Source organism: Podarcis muralis, chromosome 5 (assembly GCF_964188315.1).
Source record: "Podarcis muralis chromosome 5, rPodMur119.hap1.1, whole genome shotgun sequence".
In the NCBI taxonomy this organism is placed as follows: domain Eukaryota; kingdom Metazoa; phylum Chordata; class Lepidosauria; order Squamata; family Lacertidae; genus Podarcis; species Podarcis muralis.
In genome coordinates, this window is record NC_135659.1 from 82,380,994 (window position 1) to 82,397,941 (window position 16,948).

The 16,948-nt window shown below is 46.5% G+C and overlaps 1 protein-coding gene across 1 annotated transcript in view; it reads right to left on the reverse strand.

The window, feature by feature from the left end:
• Positions 1-16,317, reverse strand: part of LOC114599625 (opsin-5-like) — a 27,577-nt gene extending 11,260 nt beyond the window's left edge. The window contains exons 1-3 of the mRNA XM_077928088.1: positions 16,230-16,317; positions 8,242-8,404; positions 7,460-7,587 (exon numbers count right to left, since the gene is read on the reverse strand). Of these exons, the coding sequence (XP_077784214.1) occupies positions 7,460-7,587; positions 8,242-8,404; positions 16,230-16,317 (379 nt within the window). The remainder of the gene's footprint in view (positions 1-7,459; positions 7,588-8,241; positions 8,405-16,229) is intronic.
• Positions 16,318-16,948: the final 631 nt, after the last annotated feature.

Genomic DNA, 16,948 nt, shown 5'->3' on the forward strand with positions numbered 1-16,948 from the left:
TTCTCCTGCTTTGTTTGCATTGCTTTTCCTTTGCATTGGAATGAACGGGGTGGAATAACACAACGGCAATGTAATTGCATATTTTACGCCACAAATTATGTGAAAAATACTCAGGTCACATCGTTTTGCCAACCAGCGAGCCGAATGACATCGCTTTTGGTGGAAGATGAACTGCAGCGGAAGAGAAACAGCGCTGCAAACACCAGTGTTACATGGGGTGGAATGCATGGGATGAAGGTGCAATGGAAAACAATGTTCTAGTACAGCCACGTACGTGTGCATGAACAGACACACACTCTCTTAAATTCAGTTCTCCACATTTCAGCAGCAACTTGTGAAACTTCATCAGCATTTCAGTGCAATCCCCCCCCCCCCAAAAAAAACACAGGACAGGCTTCAGTTAACGAGTCGTATCAGCAGAGCCCTGCACAAGGACTTCCATGTGGGCAACAGGAATCTCTATCCCCCTGTGCAGCCCCTGAAATAGGCTTGAGGGGTGTCAGGAGAAACTCCAGAACAGCACACAGGGCAGATGAGGACAAGGGAGATGGTTCCATCTGACAAGCCTGAATAGTTGCTCCGATGGAACGACTGCCTTGGCACAAAGTTGAATCCCTCGCACACATTCCCATATGCAATTTTGAGTAATATACACATTTTTGCAAGCAAGTTCCCCCTAGTACGCATAAAATTGATACATTATTTTCCACTAATGTATGCATCTTTCTGTACACTTTCTCCTGATACAGTGGTACCTCTGGGACGTTCTGGAGCCCCGTTCGCATCCTGAAGCGAAAGCAGCCCACATCTGCACGTCTATTTCCGTGCATGCGCGTGACGTCATTTTGAGCGTCTGCGCATGCACGAGCAGCAAAATCCGTTACTTCCGGGTCGCCGCGGAGCGCAACCCGAAAACACTCATCCTGAAGCATATTCAACCCGAGGTATGATTGTATGTGCATTTGCATACGCATTGGTTGGCTCGCATACTGCATTGCAAAATTAGGAGAAATTTAGCGAATTTCTAAGGAGAGTTGTGTTTTGGTTGGTGCATTGGCTTGAAATTAGAATACATGGGTTTCTAATTAAAAAGCAAACAAAACAAAAAACCCCTCCACATCCCTAATATATACACACTTAATATATACTACACACTTGTGTAATGTGTGTGTGTGCACGCACTACAATCCTATATTGGGGGTGGACTTCACTTCCCATCATCCCTGGCCACTGGCTGTTCTGCCTGGGGTTCATTGGAGTTGGGTTCCGACCACATCTGGAGGTCCACAGGTTCCCCATCCCTGCTATATTGGTTCTAGACCAGTTTGTTATGTTTCTCCAATGGAAAACCCAAAGGAACCAGGTAACAGAAATTTGGAGATACCTCCGCAGGCAGTGAAGGGACGCAGGTGGCGCTGTGGGTTAAACAGAGCCTAGGACTTGCTGATCAGAAGGTTGGCGGTTTGAGTCCCCGCGACGGGGTGAGCTCCCATTGCTCGGTTCCTGCTCCTGCCAACCTAGCAGTTCAAAAGCATGTCAAAGTGCAAGTAGATAAATAGGTACTGCTCTGGTGGGAAGGTAAACGGCGTTTCTGTGCGCTGCTCTGGTTCGCCAGAAGCGGCTTAGTCATGCTGGCCACATGACCCGGAAGCTGTACGCCGGCTCCCACAGCCAGTAAAGCGAGATGAGCACCGCAACCCCAGAGTCGGTCACGACTGGACCTAATGGTCAGGGGTCCCTTTACCTTTACCGCAGGCAGTGAACAGGGCAAGTGGGAATTTGATGAACGCTGCTGTGGATGAATCCTTGCCGTGCAAGGCCCCATGCAGGAGTGTAGCTAGGAACAGTGTTAATCCAGCTCTTCCATTCTTCATGAGATGCAGCATTGGACAAAGTAAAAGCTTAAGTTGTAATAAATTACCTGCAGGAAATTGGTAAGGCTTCCAAACTGAGCAACGGTGAGGACTAGTAGTAAAGAGCAGAAGTTAAATATAGCAAAGGAATAGGCTGGAAATTATACTGGGGTGAAGACACTAGCCAAGGGACATAAAAGCAGTCCATATATTTTATATTATTTTACTTTATCATTTTTACTGCTCATGTTTGGCATCGAAGTTCCATTTGTACGTTTGGTAAAAACACTTTTTTAAAAAAACAACAACGTGGAGAAAGATTTTGCAAAGTGACAGAAGGGCAGCTTATATTTTTTTTAAATGTAAAATAGAATGTTTGTCTTATCAGAATTCCCCTCCTCTAAAAGGCAGTTTGTGCTAGGCAAGCTGGATTTTTCTGTGTGCTCCCTTGCCTCCCTTGCTTAAATCCTAAACTCTCTGATCTTCCAAAGGCTTAATTTAAAAAACAACAACAACAACCTTCAGACATATGCAAGGCTAACATTTCTTTGAAACCAGGCAATTAAAGATATGCTGAGATTAGTCGTTTCCTAGTGGGGAAATGCAGTAGTGCATTAGAGGAAAGATAAGATTGTGAGGCGGTGGAACTGTGTTCCATAGTCCTTGGGAAAACAGAAGCCGTAATCGCAGAGGGGAGGCAGAGCTGCTTGTTGGCTGAAGCTTAGTAGCTAAAGGTAGCCTTTATCTTTCTTCCACCTTCTCCAGTAATCTGTCTAACTAAGAAGAGATGTCCCTTGAGCTCCGTGTTGGCTGCACACAAAGCCCATGTGCTTCAATGTATAGTGGGGAGGTGGGGAATCTATAAATGGCATACCCTCCAAGTGTCCCGATTTTCAAGGGACAGTCCCGGAATTACGAAAGCCACCCCAGGTTCTGATTTGATCCCAGAAGGTCCTTATTTCCTCTGCCAGTGTCCCCACTGTTGAGCTGAGGAAGGAGGACGACAGCGGTGGCTGCAAAGGCGCATCCCGTTGCCTCTGCATGGCCGCCACTGCCAGCCTCCTCCCTTGGGCAGCTTGTAATGGCTGCTGGAGAGCAGGCAAGGAGGGAGAGAGGCCACCACTGCCAAGGCCCTGCCCCATGTGATGAGGGGCAGGCAGAAGGCGGGACCACCCTGGGCAGGAAGGAAGGAGGAGCAGAGTGGAGTGCAAGGAGTCTTGATATATTTATTTTTAATGTTTGTGTGTCTACGTCAAATCTTGCCCTGTTCTAAAATTTATTTATTGGTACGTGTCAGGTGTTTTTCTTCCTATTTCCTCTGCGAACAGAGCTGTCAGTAAAAGCATTTAGCATCTCTAATAGCATCTTGGATGTGGCTGGATTTCAACTTTTTGGGGAGAATCTGGGTTGGAAGAGGAAACAGGCCACATGTTTGTAGGAGCTGGAGGAGTTGGGAGGAGAAAGAAGGTGCTGCTATTGATCCCTTGCGCTGCAATCTCTGGGCCCCTTCAGACTGATGTGATGTTGCCGGCGCATTCTGCCGTGTGCTCGTGACAAAATAATAACAGTGCATTAGCGGTGGATTTATTCTGCTTTCATGGGGTGCATTCAGACGTAGAGAACATTGCATTAGTTTTCCTGATTATGAGGCTACTGCATCTCTGCAGTTTTCTAATGTTCCTTTCACACTGCAGTACCTGTTGAATTACCAAACTCTGAGTTTTTGACTGAAATACAAGCAGGTCGTGCTAAATTTCGTTCACACAAAGTGCGCATGGAGTGGCACGACAACAAATGTCCTACAGCCATACACACACACACACACACACACACACACACACACATTTTACTGGTTTTCAGATGAAACAGAGCTAAGAAAAGGCCTGATTTATATTTACCGTATTTTTCACTCTATAGGACGCACTTTTCCCCCTCCAAAAATGAAGGGGAAATGTGTGTGCGTCCTATAGAGCGAATGTAGGCTTTCGCTGAAGCCTGGAGAGCAAGAGGGGTCGGTGCGCACCGACCCCTCTCGCTCTCCAGGCTTCAGGAAGCTATCCTCAAGCCTTCGGAGAACGGCGGGAGTTCCCGCCGGGCTCCAAACACTTGCGGATAGCAGCCTGCAGCCTGAAGCCCGGGGAGCACAGTGCCAACTCCCACTGTGCTCCCCGGGCTTCAGGCAGCTATCCGCAAACCTTCGGAGCGCTCCCCCAGCCTGCAAGCTCCGGGAGCGGTGGCAAGGCTGCACAACCTTGCCTCCACTCCCAGATCTGTTCTGGGGGCTGGGGTCGGGGGAAGCCCCGCGGCTAAAAACAAAGCTGTGCGCAGCCTCTCCCGGCTGGAGAGGTTGTGCATGGCTAAAGAGGAAGGATGGATCCCACTGGCTGTCTTGGCTTCTTTGCTCTTTGGGGCTGGGGGGAAAAATTGTTTTTCTTTATTTCCCCCCCTAAAAACTAGGTGGCCCTATGATCCGGTGCGCCCTATAGAGCGAAAAATACGGTACATTATATATTTTGTTTGTTGTTCAGTACCCAAAGCTTACATGGTGGCACACAGATGCTGCCAACAAATACAGTGGTACCTTGGTTTAAGAACACTGCAAACCCGGAAGTAGGTGTTTTGGTTTCTGAACTTTGCCTTGGAATAAGAACATGTTTCGCTTCCTGTTGAGTGTGTTCCATTTGTAAATTGAGTCCCCCACTGCTATGGGAAAGCACACCTTGGTTTAAGAACCGACTTCTGTAATGGATTACGTTCATAAACTAAGGTACCACTGTAAATGAATAAAAAGCAAGGCAGTCTTACCCAGCCTGGTGCCCTCCAGATGTTTTGGACTACAACTCCCAAGAACCCCAGACCAATAGGGCCAATGGCAAGGGATGATGGGACATGTAGTCCAAAAAAATTTGGTGAGCTCCAGGTTGAGGGAAGCCGGGCTAAGGGCTATAATAACCCCACACTGCCCAAAAGGAAGCTTTTTCTTTTTTCTTTTGCTTCCTGAGAGAGAAAATGCACTTCTTGGCTGGGTTTACGGATGGATGGACCTGTCAATTTCCCTTATTATTTTACACATTTCTGCAAGTAGTTTCCCCCCATATAATGCATATCCGCATGCTGATTTCACCAATACAGGCATTTATATGCACACTTTATGCTAGTATACACATTTCTGCACACATTACTTGGCTGGAGAACTGCACTAGAAAATTTGGAGAAGTGCAAATTTCAAAGAGCGACTGTATCTTGGTTCTTGTACTGTCTTGCAAAGTGTGGATTACATCAAGTTCACCTTTAAACAAGAACTGAATCTAATTCTTCTCCCATCCCTAGTTAGGCCATAGCAGCATTTATGTACTATCTGGTTCAGCTGAGCATATTACACTGATCCAGTCCCACCGGCACTTGCTACTATTTAGTTTCCAGGCCCATGTTTGGGTTTTGACCTATAAAGCCTTAAGCAGCTCAGGACCGCAAAACCTCAAGGACAGCCTCTCTACATAGGAGCCCACTTGGACCCTGAGACCATCATCTGAAGCCCTTCTTTGTGTGCCTCCTCCATGAGAGGTCCAGAGGGTGGCAACACAGGAACTGGTCTTTTCTGCAGTGGCTTCCTGTTTGTGGAATGCTCTCCCCAGGGGAGCTTGCCTGGTGCCTTCACTATGCATCTTTAGGTGCTGGACAAATATGTTTCTCTTTAACCAGGCCTTGGGCTGATTGACATCTGATCCCCTTTTAAAATGTGTTGTGGAACTGGGGGGTTATTGGATTGTCTTTGTTTTTGTTTTTATTATGTATTCTGTGTATGTGTGTGTATGTGTACTGGTCATGTTGTGCGGATGCCTGATGATCGCCTTCCAAAGCAACTACTCTATTCCGAACTTAAAAATGGGAAGCGTAATGCAGGTGGTCAAGAAAAGAGGTTTAAAGACTACCTCAAGGCAAATCTAAAAAAATGTAGTACAGTGTTACCTCGGGTTACATACGCTTCAGGTTACAGACTCCGCTAACCCAGAAATAGTACCTCGGGTTAAGAACTTTGCTTCAGGATGAGAACAGAAATCGTGCTCCAGTGGGGCGGCGGCAGCGGGAGGCCCTATTAGTGGTGCTTCAGGTTAAGAACAGTTTCAGGTTAAAAAAAGACCTCCGGAATGAATTAAGTACTTAACCCGAGGTACCACTGTATAAACACTGACAACTGGGAAACACTGGCCTGTGTGCGCTCCAGTTGGAGAACAGCCTTTACCAAAGATGTCATGGGCTTTGAAGACACTCGAACTCAGGACACAAGGGAGAAACGTGCTAGGAGGAAGGCATGCTTGGCAAATCCACACCGTGATCAGCTCCCGCCCAGAAACCAATGTCCCCACTGTGGAAGGACATGTGGATCCAGAATTGGCCTCCACAGTCACTTACAGACTCACTGTTAAAACCATGTTAATGGAAGACAATCTTACTCGGCTACGTGTGATCGCCAAAGAAGAAGAAGAAAGATAGTAATTTTATGTTGTGAACTGTCCTGAGATCTAAGAGGACGGTAGACAAATTTAATTAAGAGAGAAAGAGAGAGAGTTGTGTTTCTGCATGTGCTGTCGGGGTGTGTATGGATTTGCATTGAGTGTTATACATGTTCGAAGGCCACCTTTGCTACAAACACCAATTGCATACAGCTGCAATTAAAACATTTTAAGTGCGTTTTAAGCACAATATACAATGTGACACTAGATGGCGATGGGGAGCCTTATGGAAAATTCAATCTATTTTTAAATATGCTTTTAAAAAAGCATTTTCAGAACTTTTTTTTATATGTGTGTAGATTCCACCCCAGTCTACAGAACAAGATGAATAAAAAGAAAAAAACAACCCCAAAAAGGAGAGAAAGAAGATAACTATAAGGCCCTTTACCATATTTATATTATGTATATGCTATCATTTATCCACACAGAGAGAAGTAGACCCTCCCAGCGGCCACCTGAGAGCCTACTTCTTCTCGAAGTCCCTCACCATGGGAGACTCTTTCTACCCATTCAACCTTGAATGCCCCTCTTGGGCTGAAAAGGATTAGCCAACCCTGCTTTATGCTTTCAGATTATGCGATTCTGTCATCAAAATGCTAATTTGCGTGAGCAATTTTTATTTGCCTCTTTCACCATCGCGAGCATTTATGTCCTCCTTTACTGATGTACCAAAAGGTTCTGAATTGTCTGAGTGCAGGAAGGAGACAAATAATAATATGCCCCCATGACTGACAGCGGTGAAAATAAGTTGTCTCCCTCCACAATCATATATCTTAGGACTTAGAAGTTGGACACAAAATAGCAGACAGGCTGGTGATTAATCTACATATGCAAATGAAAAGGGGAAAATGGGTAGCTGCTGTATTATTTTTTTGTGCTAATTACTGCAATTTCAAACCTTTGATGAATAGGCTCCCTAATGGACAGTTCTCCTAGGAGGGATGTTGCTAAGAGATTCACGACTTTCCTAACCCTGTGAAAGAGTTGCCAAGCCCTGGGGTGGGGAGGGAGGAGAGGAGAGAGAGGAACAGAAGAGAGACAGAGATGCTTAGCAAGAGGGAGGATGTTTACGTTGTGTACCCCAGCACCTACCATACGCCGGATAACAGACTTTCATACAGCAAACGGTACTCAGGGCTGTCAGGCTGGTAAGACTGCACAGGCCAAAGAGAACTCCACAAAAGGCATAGAAAGTGCACATAGCATGGTTGAACAGCCACCTGGAAGGGAGAGATAACTAGGGGAAATAAATGATTTTCCCACAAGGCCTTGTGTCCCAGGCAACCCAGTCACAGAAAGAGGTGCTTGAGCATCACTGGTCCAAGCAGGACTTTGCACAGCGGCCAATAACAATGATAAAAAAGCATCCTAATCACAGAACCGCGTGTGCTCCATGAGATACCCATCCAGCCATCCCGCAACAGGAAAAGTTGAATTCCGCAACCTGTGTAAAATCAGTATTCAGCATACAGTCACTTGTTCTTTTCTTGTAATTTCGAAAACATAGAATCAATGATTGCAAATTTGCAAATTTGCACACAAATTATGCAAACAGAACAGCTTTTGCGTGATTTAGGCTTCAGTTCGAACCCTGGTTATCTGAGAGTAATTCATCTCAAATTCAGTAGGGCCTACTTCTGAGTAGACTTGGTTAGGATTGTTGATCCTGCCAGCAATCTGTTTCTGCTGGGCAGGGAGAGCAGGAATGAGCTATAGTGGCAAGGCAGAAGAACGCCACCCCCAGTCTTCTGACACGAGCCATGTATCGTCCATGCAGTTTTACCCACAAGGATTAGAAATTTGGTTTTACTTTCGAAATGGAAGAGTGGAACCCAAGGATGCAACAACATGAGCAAATGAGCAAAGCAAGCTACCTGTGTGCAAAGAAGGATGGCGTGGCCAGAGGGAAGAGGGTTGCGGTCATGCCCACATCACTGATGGCAAGGTTCACGATGAAGAATTCGGCAGGTTTCAGGACGGCTCTCTTCCGATAAGCTACCAGCAGCAGGAGAGAGTTTCCAAAGAGAGAGACTACACCTGTGGGAAAAGGAAAGAGTGAGCCGTACTAAATTCCACGTCCAGTCAGTGAATGGCTGGAGAAAGAATGGACAAAGGTGTGTCAAAGCTACATCCACTCGCAAATACCTAGCTGTGTTGCAATACCCAGTCTGCACATTTGTTCTACATGTTACTGTAATATGCTACTTATTTGTTACCATTATAGGGACGCGGGTGGCGCTGTGGGTTAAACCACAGAGCCTAGGACTTGCCGATCAGAAGGTCGGCGGTTCGAATCCCCGCGACGGGGTAAGCTCCAGTTGCTCTGTCCCGGCTCCTGCAAACCTAGCAGTTCAAAAGCACGTCAAAGTGCAAGTAGATAAATAGGTACCGCTCCAGTGGGAAGGTAAATGGCGTTTTCGTGCGCTGCTCTGGTTCTCCAGAGGCGGCTTAGTGACCCGGAAGCCACATGACCTGGAAGCTGTACGCCGGCTCCCTCGGCCTATAGAGCGAGATGAGCGCCGCAACCCCAGAGTCGGTTAGGACTGGACCTAATGGTCAGGGGTCCCTTTACTTTTACCTTGTTACCATTGCTGCTGCTACTAGTATTATTTAGGGCAGCTTTTCCCCAACCACTGTGGGAGCAGGGTACTGAACTAGATCACAGAACCATGGAATTGTAGAGTTGGAAGGGACCCTGAGGATCATCTATCCCAGCCCCCCTTGCAATGTAGGAACATGCAGCTGTCGCATATGGGGATCGAACCTGCAACCTTGGTGTTACCAGTGCCAAACCCTAACCAACTGAGCTACCCAAATCCTGATCAACGGCTACACTGGCAGGGGCTGGTGAGAGATGCAGTTCAATATCATTTGTAAGACCACTAAATGCACCTTTGGTTGGATCCAGCAGCACATTTTTCTCATTGTCTCCCCGTTAATGTCAGTGATGCATAGGGGTATTTTGAGCCGGAATAATGCCCCGTGTGGTTTGAATGGCGGAACCCGACCTTCATGCCGGCAAAGCAGGAGACGCCGTTTTCAGCTGAGTTTCATCCTACAAGCTTGAGAGCGGCGATGTCCAATTCTCCCCCCCCCCCCGCGTCCACCTCCCCCCCTCCCCCCCCCGCAGACCTTCCTGGCAATCTTCCTCACATATAGATCTGCTTTCTACAATAATATATTGTGTGCGCAAAATAAACAGGAGAAGGAACATTGTGGAGATTATGCAAAATCCAACGGGGGCTGCAGGGACAAGCTGTTCTTTTGTTTGAACATAGTTGAGACAACAGTGGTAATTAAAATTTAATGCCCTGGATTTTCCTTTTCTATTAAGTCATGCTAATTTCATTTAAAAAGAGTTTTCCTGTGTAACCACCAAAGAGATCCTGATTACTCCAAGGGCAGGCTATGGGCGATTGGAATGACTTCTTGATAGATTAGCTTGCAAATTAAATATTATGATAACAGTAACATGCTGGAGGTGTAGAACAGTCTCGATAGCCAGTTTTCCTGTGCCAAGTCCTCTGTGGCCCTAGATCAGTGGTAGCCAACATGGCGCCCTCCAGATATTTTGGGGCTCCCACCAGCCAGTAACCGTCAATGGTCAGGGATGATGAGATTTGGAGTCCAGCAACATCTGGAACGCGGGTGGCGCTGTGGGTTAAACCGCAGAGCCTAGGACTTACGGTTCAAATCCCCGCGACGGGGTGAGCTCCTGTTGCTCGGTCCCTGCTCCTGCAAACCTAGCAGTTCAAAAGCATGTCAAAGTACAAGTAGATAAATAGGTACCACTCCAGCAGGAAGGTAAACAGTGTTTCCGGGCACTGCTCTGGTTTGACAGAAGTGGCTTAGTCATGCTGGCCACAAGACCCGGAAGCTGTACGCTGGCTCCCTCGGCCAATAAAGCGAGATGAGCACCGCAACCCCAGAGTCGGTCACAACTGGACCTAATGGTCAGGGGTCCCTTTACCTTAACATCTGGAAGGAGCCACATTGGCGACGCCTGCCCCAGCTTGTTCCTAAGTGACGCGCATTTGCTTGTGGAGTGTAAATCACATGAAAGAATAGGAAACATATGTCCTTGTTTCCACTCCTCTCCATGGTTTCTAATGCAAAGCTTTTTCTTTTTCTCCCTTACATGGCGCTTTATTAACCATATCCATTACACATATTATTTTACAGGCTGTTTTATTAGCAGTGCGGAAAGATTGCAGAGTCAGGTTTTCCTCCGTCCCGTGACCTGACGAATCATCCTGGATTAGCTAACGAAACGGCATGGAGAAAACGGTTGTGGTTGTAAAAAGCTGTACAGTCACTGGAGAACACGGGGGGTTAAAGGGAAGAAGAGAGCGTGTGCTCTTCTGTGTATGCTATAGGCAAAACATCTGGGAGTTTCTCTCCAGTGTTCTGATGAGGACTAGAGAAACACGGGATCCTTGAAAGTTGCTCAGTGTTCTCTACACCTCACTGCCAGCAGCTATCCATGGTTTCAGAGACAGGTCCGGAGGGTGGCAACACGAGAACAGGGCCTTTTCTGCAGTGGCTCCCCATTTGTGGAATGCTCTCCCCAGGGAAGTTCACCTGGCACCTTCATTATATATCTTTAGGTGCCAGGCAACAACGTTCCTTAACTATTTATATGTGCTTTTATCTCGTGTTTTTATCTTGCGACCCTGAGGTCTTTTGATGAAAGGTGGTATACAGATCTAATAAATAAATAACAACAATTTTCCCAGCCTGAACTGGAGAGGCTGGGGATGGAACCTGGGACTTTCTGCATGCAAAACTGATGCTCTACCACTGAGCTATGGGGTGGGCGTGTCTCTTGGCCTCCAGTGATGAGCCCTAATCAGATGTGCAAGAGGTCACATTGGGCTGCAGGGCTGTGCATCTAGCCCTACTCCCTGATATCACCTGATTCCTCACAGCTCCTTCCCCCCCCCACCCCGTCCTGAAGCACATGAGCTTCCACAGTGGGGACCCATGTTAAGAACATCTGCAAGGTCACCTTACCTGCCATCTGCCCACTTTTCTGCTTTGATCAGTGGAATTGGTGCTAATGCAGGTGCCACATAAAACCCTTACAAGCCACATTTGTAAGAACTCGCTCGCTTAGTGTTGCAGTGCCTACACTTCGGAATTCCCTGCCTATTGAGGCCAATCAAGCACCTTTACTGTACTCTTTTTGGCATCTGCTAAAAACAATCTTTTCTTTTCTTGGGAGAAAAGCAATGACAAACCTAGACAGCATCTTAAAAAGCAGAGACATCACCTTGCCAACAAAGGTCCGTATAGTTAAAGCTATGGTTTTCCCAGTAGTGATGTATGGAAGTGAGAGCTGGACCATAAAGAAGGCTGATCGCCAAATAATTGATGCTTTTGAATTATGGTGCTGGAGGAGACTCTTGAGAGTCCCATGGACTGCAAGAAGATCAAACCTATCCATTCTGAAGGAAATCAGCCCTGAGTGATCACTGGAAGGACAGATCGTGAAGCTGAGGCTCCAATACTTTGGCCACCTCATGAGAAGAGAAGACTCCCTGGAAAAGACCCTGATGTTGGGAAAGATGGAGGGCACAAGAAGAAGGGGACGACAGAGGACGAGATGGTTGGATGGTGTTCTTGAAGCTACCAGCATGAGTTTGACCAAACTGCGGGAGGCAGTGGAAGACAGGAGTGCCTGGCGTGCTCTGGTCCATGGGGTCACGAAGAGTTGGACATGACTAAACGACAACAACAACAACAAAATCTTGCTTAAACAAGCCTACCCAGGTGCTTAGAAAACTCTGGTAATTGTAATCTGTTTTAGCATTTGTATGTTTTAAAGTAGGGTTGTGATTTTTTCTCAGTTTTACTGTTTGATCTTTTGTAAACCGTTTTGAGGGTTTTTTGTTTTGCAACCAAAGAGCATATAAATTCATTACATAAATAAAAGTGAAACATGTCCAAAGCATTGCTATTCTTAAGCAGCACTGAAACTCATTGAGTGCAAAATCAAATTTCCGCAGTTGAGATCCATTATGTGAATGGACAATTCTGAGCAGGTTGGCCTTTCTTTGCCAACATGCTTGCAGCACAATTAATGAGATAGCATTTATCTGCCCCCCACCCCACCCCACAAGCTAGGAGTAAATTGGCATCACCATCAAAAATCAACCAATCAACCAATCAATCAATCAATCAGTCAATCAGTCAATCAGTCAATCAGTCAATCAGTCAATCCCGCACCATCAAGCCTCTGTGCCGTGAGAGATTTTGCAGGACAGGGTTGGCTGTTCCTCTTTTCCTGTAACGCAGACCATAATATCTGGTCAGGTTCCCTGGAGGAAGCCTGCCTTTTCTTAAGATTGACTTCAGAACAAACTTGTCACCAAGAAAGCATGGACTGGCACTGCAAGGATATTGCCAGACCAGCTCAAAACATCAGGATAATTGCTAAGGTTTGGCTTGATGGTCAAGGACAAAGCAATAATTTAGGGCAGTGGTAGTGGTGAGGTGGCCAGAGGGGGATCGCCAGCAAATGGCAATGGCTTCTCAAGAAACTTCTTGCATGTCTATCTTGCAGCCACAGACTTATTCCAACTTGGCATCGACAGCGTAATGCAAAACTGATGCTGAGTTATTCCTGGCAAATGAGTGCTAGTTATTTAGAGCACTTCTGTGTTACACTTTTGGAGAGTGTTTTGAAAGTGCATTAGATGCAGTTTTGGGATCCTCCGACACAAAGGATTGGAGGTGCTGGTGGAGTGCTGATTTCCACCGGAGCCTACAAGCCCCTGGAGGTCCACAGCACAGAAGGCAGTTGGTCCAGTGAGTCATGCCATGACCTCCAGTTGCAGCACTAATATGTGGACCCCGGCCGTGGTTTTGACATACAAACCCACATTTTCTTCTTTTTTAATTAGAAATGCATGGGATTAATGTGCAGAAAGTGGAATTAAGTAATCAGGCTTCTGGAGAACCCCTGCTTTTGTTTTTAAAAGAGGTAGTGGAATAGAATTCCTAGTAGTTACAGATGGGGCTCCAGGACTAATATAACTCTTTATTCCTCCCAGAACAGAATACAGTGGTACCTCAGGTTACATATGCTTCAGGTTACATACGCTTCAGGTTACAGACTCCGCTAACCCAGAAATATTACCTCGGGTTAAGAACTTTGCTTCAGGATGAGAACAGAAATTGTGCTCTGGCGGCGCAGCAGCAGCAGGAGGCCCCATTAGCTAAAGTGGTGCTTCAGGTTAAGAACAGTTTCAGGTTAAGAATGGACCTCCGGAACGAATTAAGTACTTAACCCAAGGTACCACTGTATACATAATAGGACTTGCTTTTTTTTTAAGGCATGCACATTAGACAAAATAAATGAAGTTATGCAGATTTATCCAATTTGCATACTTCATGCAGGTTGCAGAATTTAGCTTTGCTAGCTGCAGAATTTGGAGTTGGAGTTTTCTTTTATTTGAAAGATGAGAAATACACATAGCCTTGATCAGAGGGCATGGGAGCCAACTCCTTTGCCCCCCCCCCAGTGAAATATTTTAGGGAGCTGCCCCCCCCCCCCGTTGATGGGCATTACCATTCAAATGTTGTGCGTGCACCATGTTACCTGATCAATTATGTGGGGCAGGGCTTACCTGCCCCCCCCAATATTTTATTCAACTTGGCACCCCTGTCAACTGAGTGTGTACGAGGAAATTTTCTTCCAGTATGTTCTATATGAAGGTATGTTAACATTCATGAACATTGGTACACTTAAGTATTCTTGTGACTCATGCAGTGGAATGTTTTGCAGTCTCCTGGTTTAGGAATAAAAAGTGAGAACGTGAGAGCATGGGACTGATTTGACTGCATCTCCGAGCTCAGAGCACTTGCCTGATAAGACACCCAGGTTGATCCCTTTATTTTCCAAGTTATTTTTGCCAAGGGACCATCAATCCCCTTTCACTCTGACAGCAGTGATCCCTTTTTCAGTGCATCATTAAGCATCTCCAGGAAGCAGACAGGTCTGACACTGATTAATTTCCCCTGCTGCCTTTGGAAGCCTGAAACAGACAAGTCCCCGGCAAGGCAGATGGCTGGGATCGTGTGTATCGAGTTTCTGTTCTCGTGCCGCGCTGTTCGCCCAGTGCTGAGAGTGGCTGAAGCAGAATTACCCCGCTTTTGGAACTGTGACCAGGATCACAGTCTGTGAAAGCTGGGTGAGGGTGTTCACTTACGTATCACACACGCTAAAAAGGAGACGCATCACCAGGAAGAGTGCAAAAGGGGGCACAGATTTGCATAAAATGTGAATGCTGCCATTGATATGCATGGATGCAAATTTAGAAATAATTACTATAATTTCAATAGAAATAGACTCCATTTCACCATAGTGGGGGGAACTGCAACCAGGTGTTCTGTGTGTCTGCTCAGTCTGATTTCCAGGTGCAAACAACTTCAAGACCCTGTTCTCCCTTCTTGTGGTTATTTACCGTATACCGTACCTGGTGCCTGGCAAAGCATCCTTCTAACAGCCCACTGTTGTTGTTTCATCATCATCATCATTTATTAATTTATACCCCACCTATCTGGCTGAGTTTCCCCAACCACTCTGGGCGGCTCCCAACAGAATATTAAAAACACAATAAAACATCAAACGTTAAACAGGACTGCCATCAGATGTCTTCTAAATGTCAGATAGTCGTTGACATCTGGTGGGAGGGCGTTCCGCAGGGCAGGTGCCACTACCAAGAAGGCCCTCTGCCTGGTTCCCTGTAACCTCACTTCTCGCAGTGAGGGAACTGCCAAAAGACCCTCAGAGTCCGGGCTGAACAATAGGGGTGGAGACACTGGGCTGAGGCCATTTAGGGATTTAAAGGTCAGCACCAACACTTTGAATTGTGCTTGGAAATGTACTTGGAGCCAATGTAGGTTTTTCAGGACCAGTGTTATATGGTATTGGTGGCCACTCCCAGTCTGCCAAATGAGCCAGATGAGCTGATTTAGTACAGTAGACAATACTACCTTGAAATCTAAGGAACACCCAATAGGGCTCCAGTCAAGGAGTAGGAGGTGGGGCTGCATCTCAAGCCCTGGGATAAGAGAGACAGTCAATGGCTGCATAGACCCAATACATTTAAAGCACCACCCCCCCAAGAATCCTAGGAATTGTAGTTTTTTTAAGGGTGCTGGGAATTGTACCTCAATGAGGGGTGAACTACGGTTCCCATAATTTGTTGTGGGTGGTGGTGGAATGTGCTTTAAATGTATGGTGTGTATGCAGCCTTAGTCTTTCATTTCTTCCATTTGGGCCAAACTAGTTGTCCTGAAGGAAATCTGTGAACAGGATCTCTTGTACGTTTTTAAAAGTGTTAGCAGCAGCAGCAGAATTCAGATCTGGAACAGCTGGACCCCTGTAATGTGAGGTGCAACTTATAGCACTCCTCTGGGTGGCCTCTGTGATCAGGACTCAGGCGGTCCCTTAAAGTATCCTGGCCCCAAGTTGTTCAGCGATTTGTACATTAAGACAAGGGCCTTGGTAAAATTCCTATAATTTCAGTGGGGTTGATGGGGAGTCAGAGTCCAGCAGCAGGGACACAGCTTCCCCATCCTCGCTTTGAATGAAAAATAATACCTATATCCAGCGCCAGGATTTTAATTCCCAAGAGGCTTCCAGTTTTGGATTCCTGCCTCAGGTAGCATTTCCCTGACACATGACGCTGTAGTGGAATCTCGTGACTAGAGCCAAACAGCAAAGCACTTCCAAGCAATAAAATAACGCTGGTTCAAGCAAACTCCAAGGTCCCCGCCACATCCCCATGCTACATCTGCTGGTAGCTTGCAGGTTTTTGCACAAAGCTATGTCTCTCCCCATCCCTACTCTTACCAAAGAGAGTGTAGAGGGATCCAAAGACCAGGTCTTCTCCTTCAGATAAGGTTGACAGGAATGCTGAGGAACTGGAGGCATTTTCCATCTGCAAAAACAAAAAGGGGAGGGGAGAAAGAAAATGTAAGTCAGGATGAATTTGGGTTAGGCGCTGAGCCTTTGGTATGTGTCTCCTTCAGAGAACAGGACGGCTGTCGGGAAAGATGGCATGACTTTGGCCACGTGCCTTTTTCTGCGGGCTGCTGCCAAAGCAAAGTCAACTGCCGGAGCTCTGAGCATGTTGCTATGAAGAAAGGAACTGACAGTTCCTATCGCTGGTGCCGATGCAACTTGGACTGTGCGTCGGGTTGATAATAGGATCGGGCTGGTCCGCCAAGCTCCCGGTAATCCCACTTGATTACAGGCTGGCACATTTAATTACAGATCGTGCTGATTAGCTGCTGAGTAATACTTTCTTCTCCTTCTTAAGTTTTTTATTTAGGTACTTTACAGTAAGAAAAGGCCACTTAGCGGGTCCAGCTGTTACGCTTCCATCAATACTATTTGCCGAGGATGTTGTGAGATTCTGATCTCCCCGGCTTGCGGCTCCTCTGGGGACTGCCAGTTTGAGCCTTAATGCTAATTGCAACGGGCTTTGCCAGTTTAATCACAAAAGGAGCAGCCAAAGATTACATTTTCCGCCAGGTTCCAGGCAGCCTCTGCGTCAGGTCCAGTTTAAA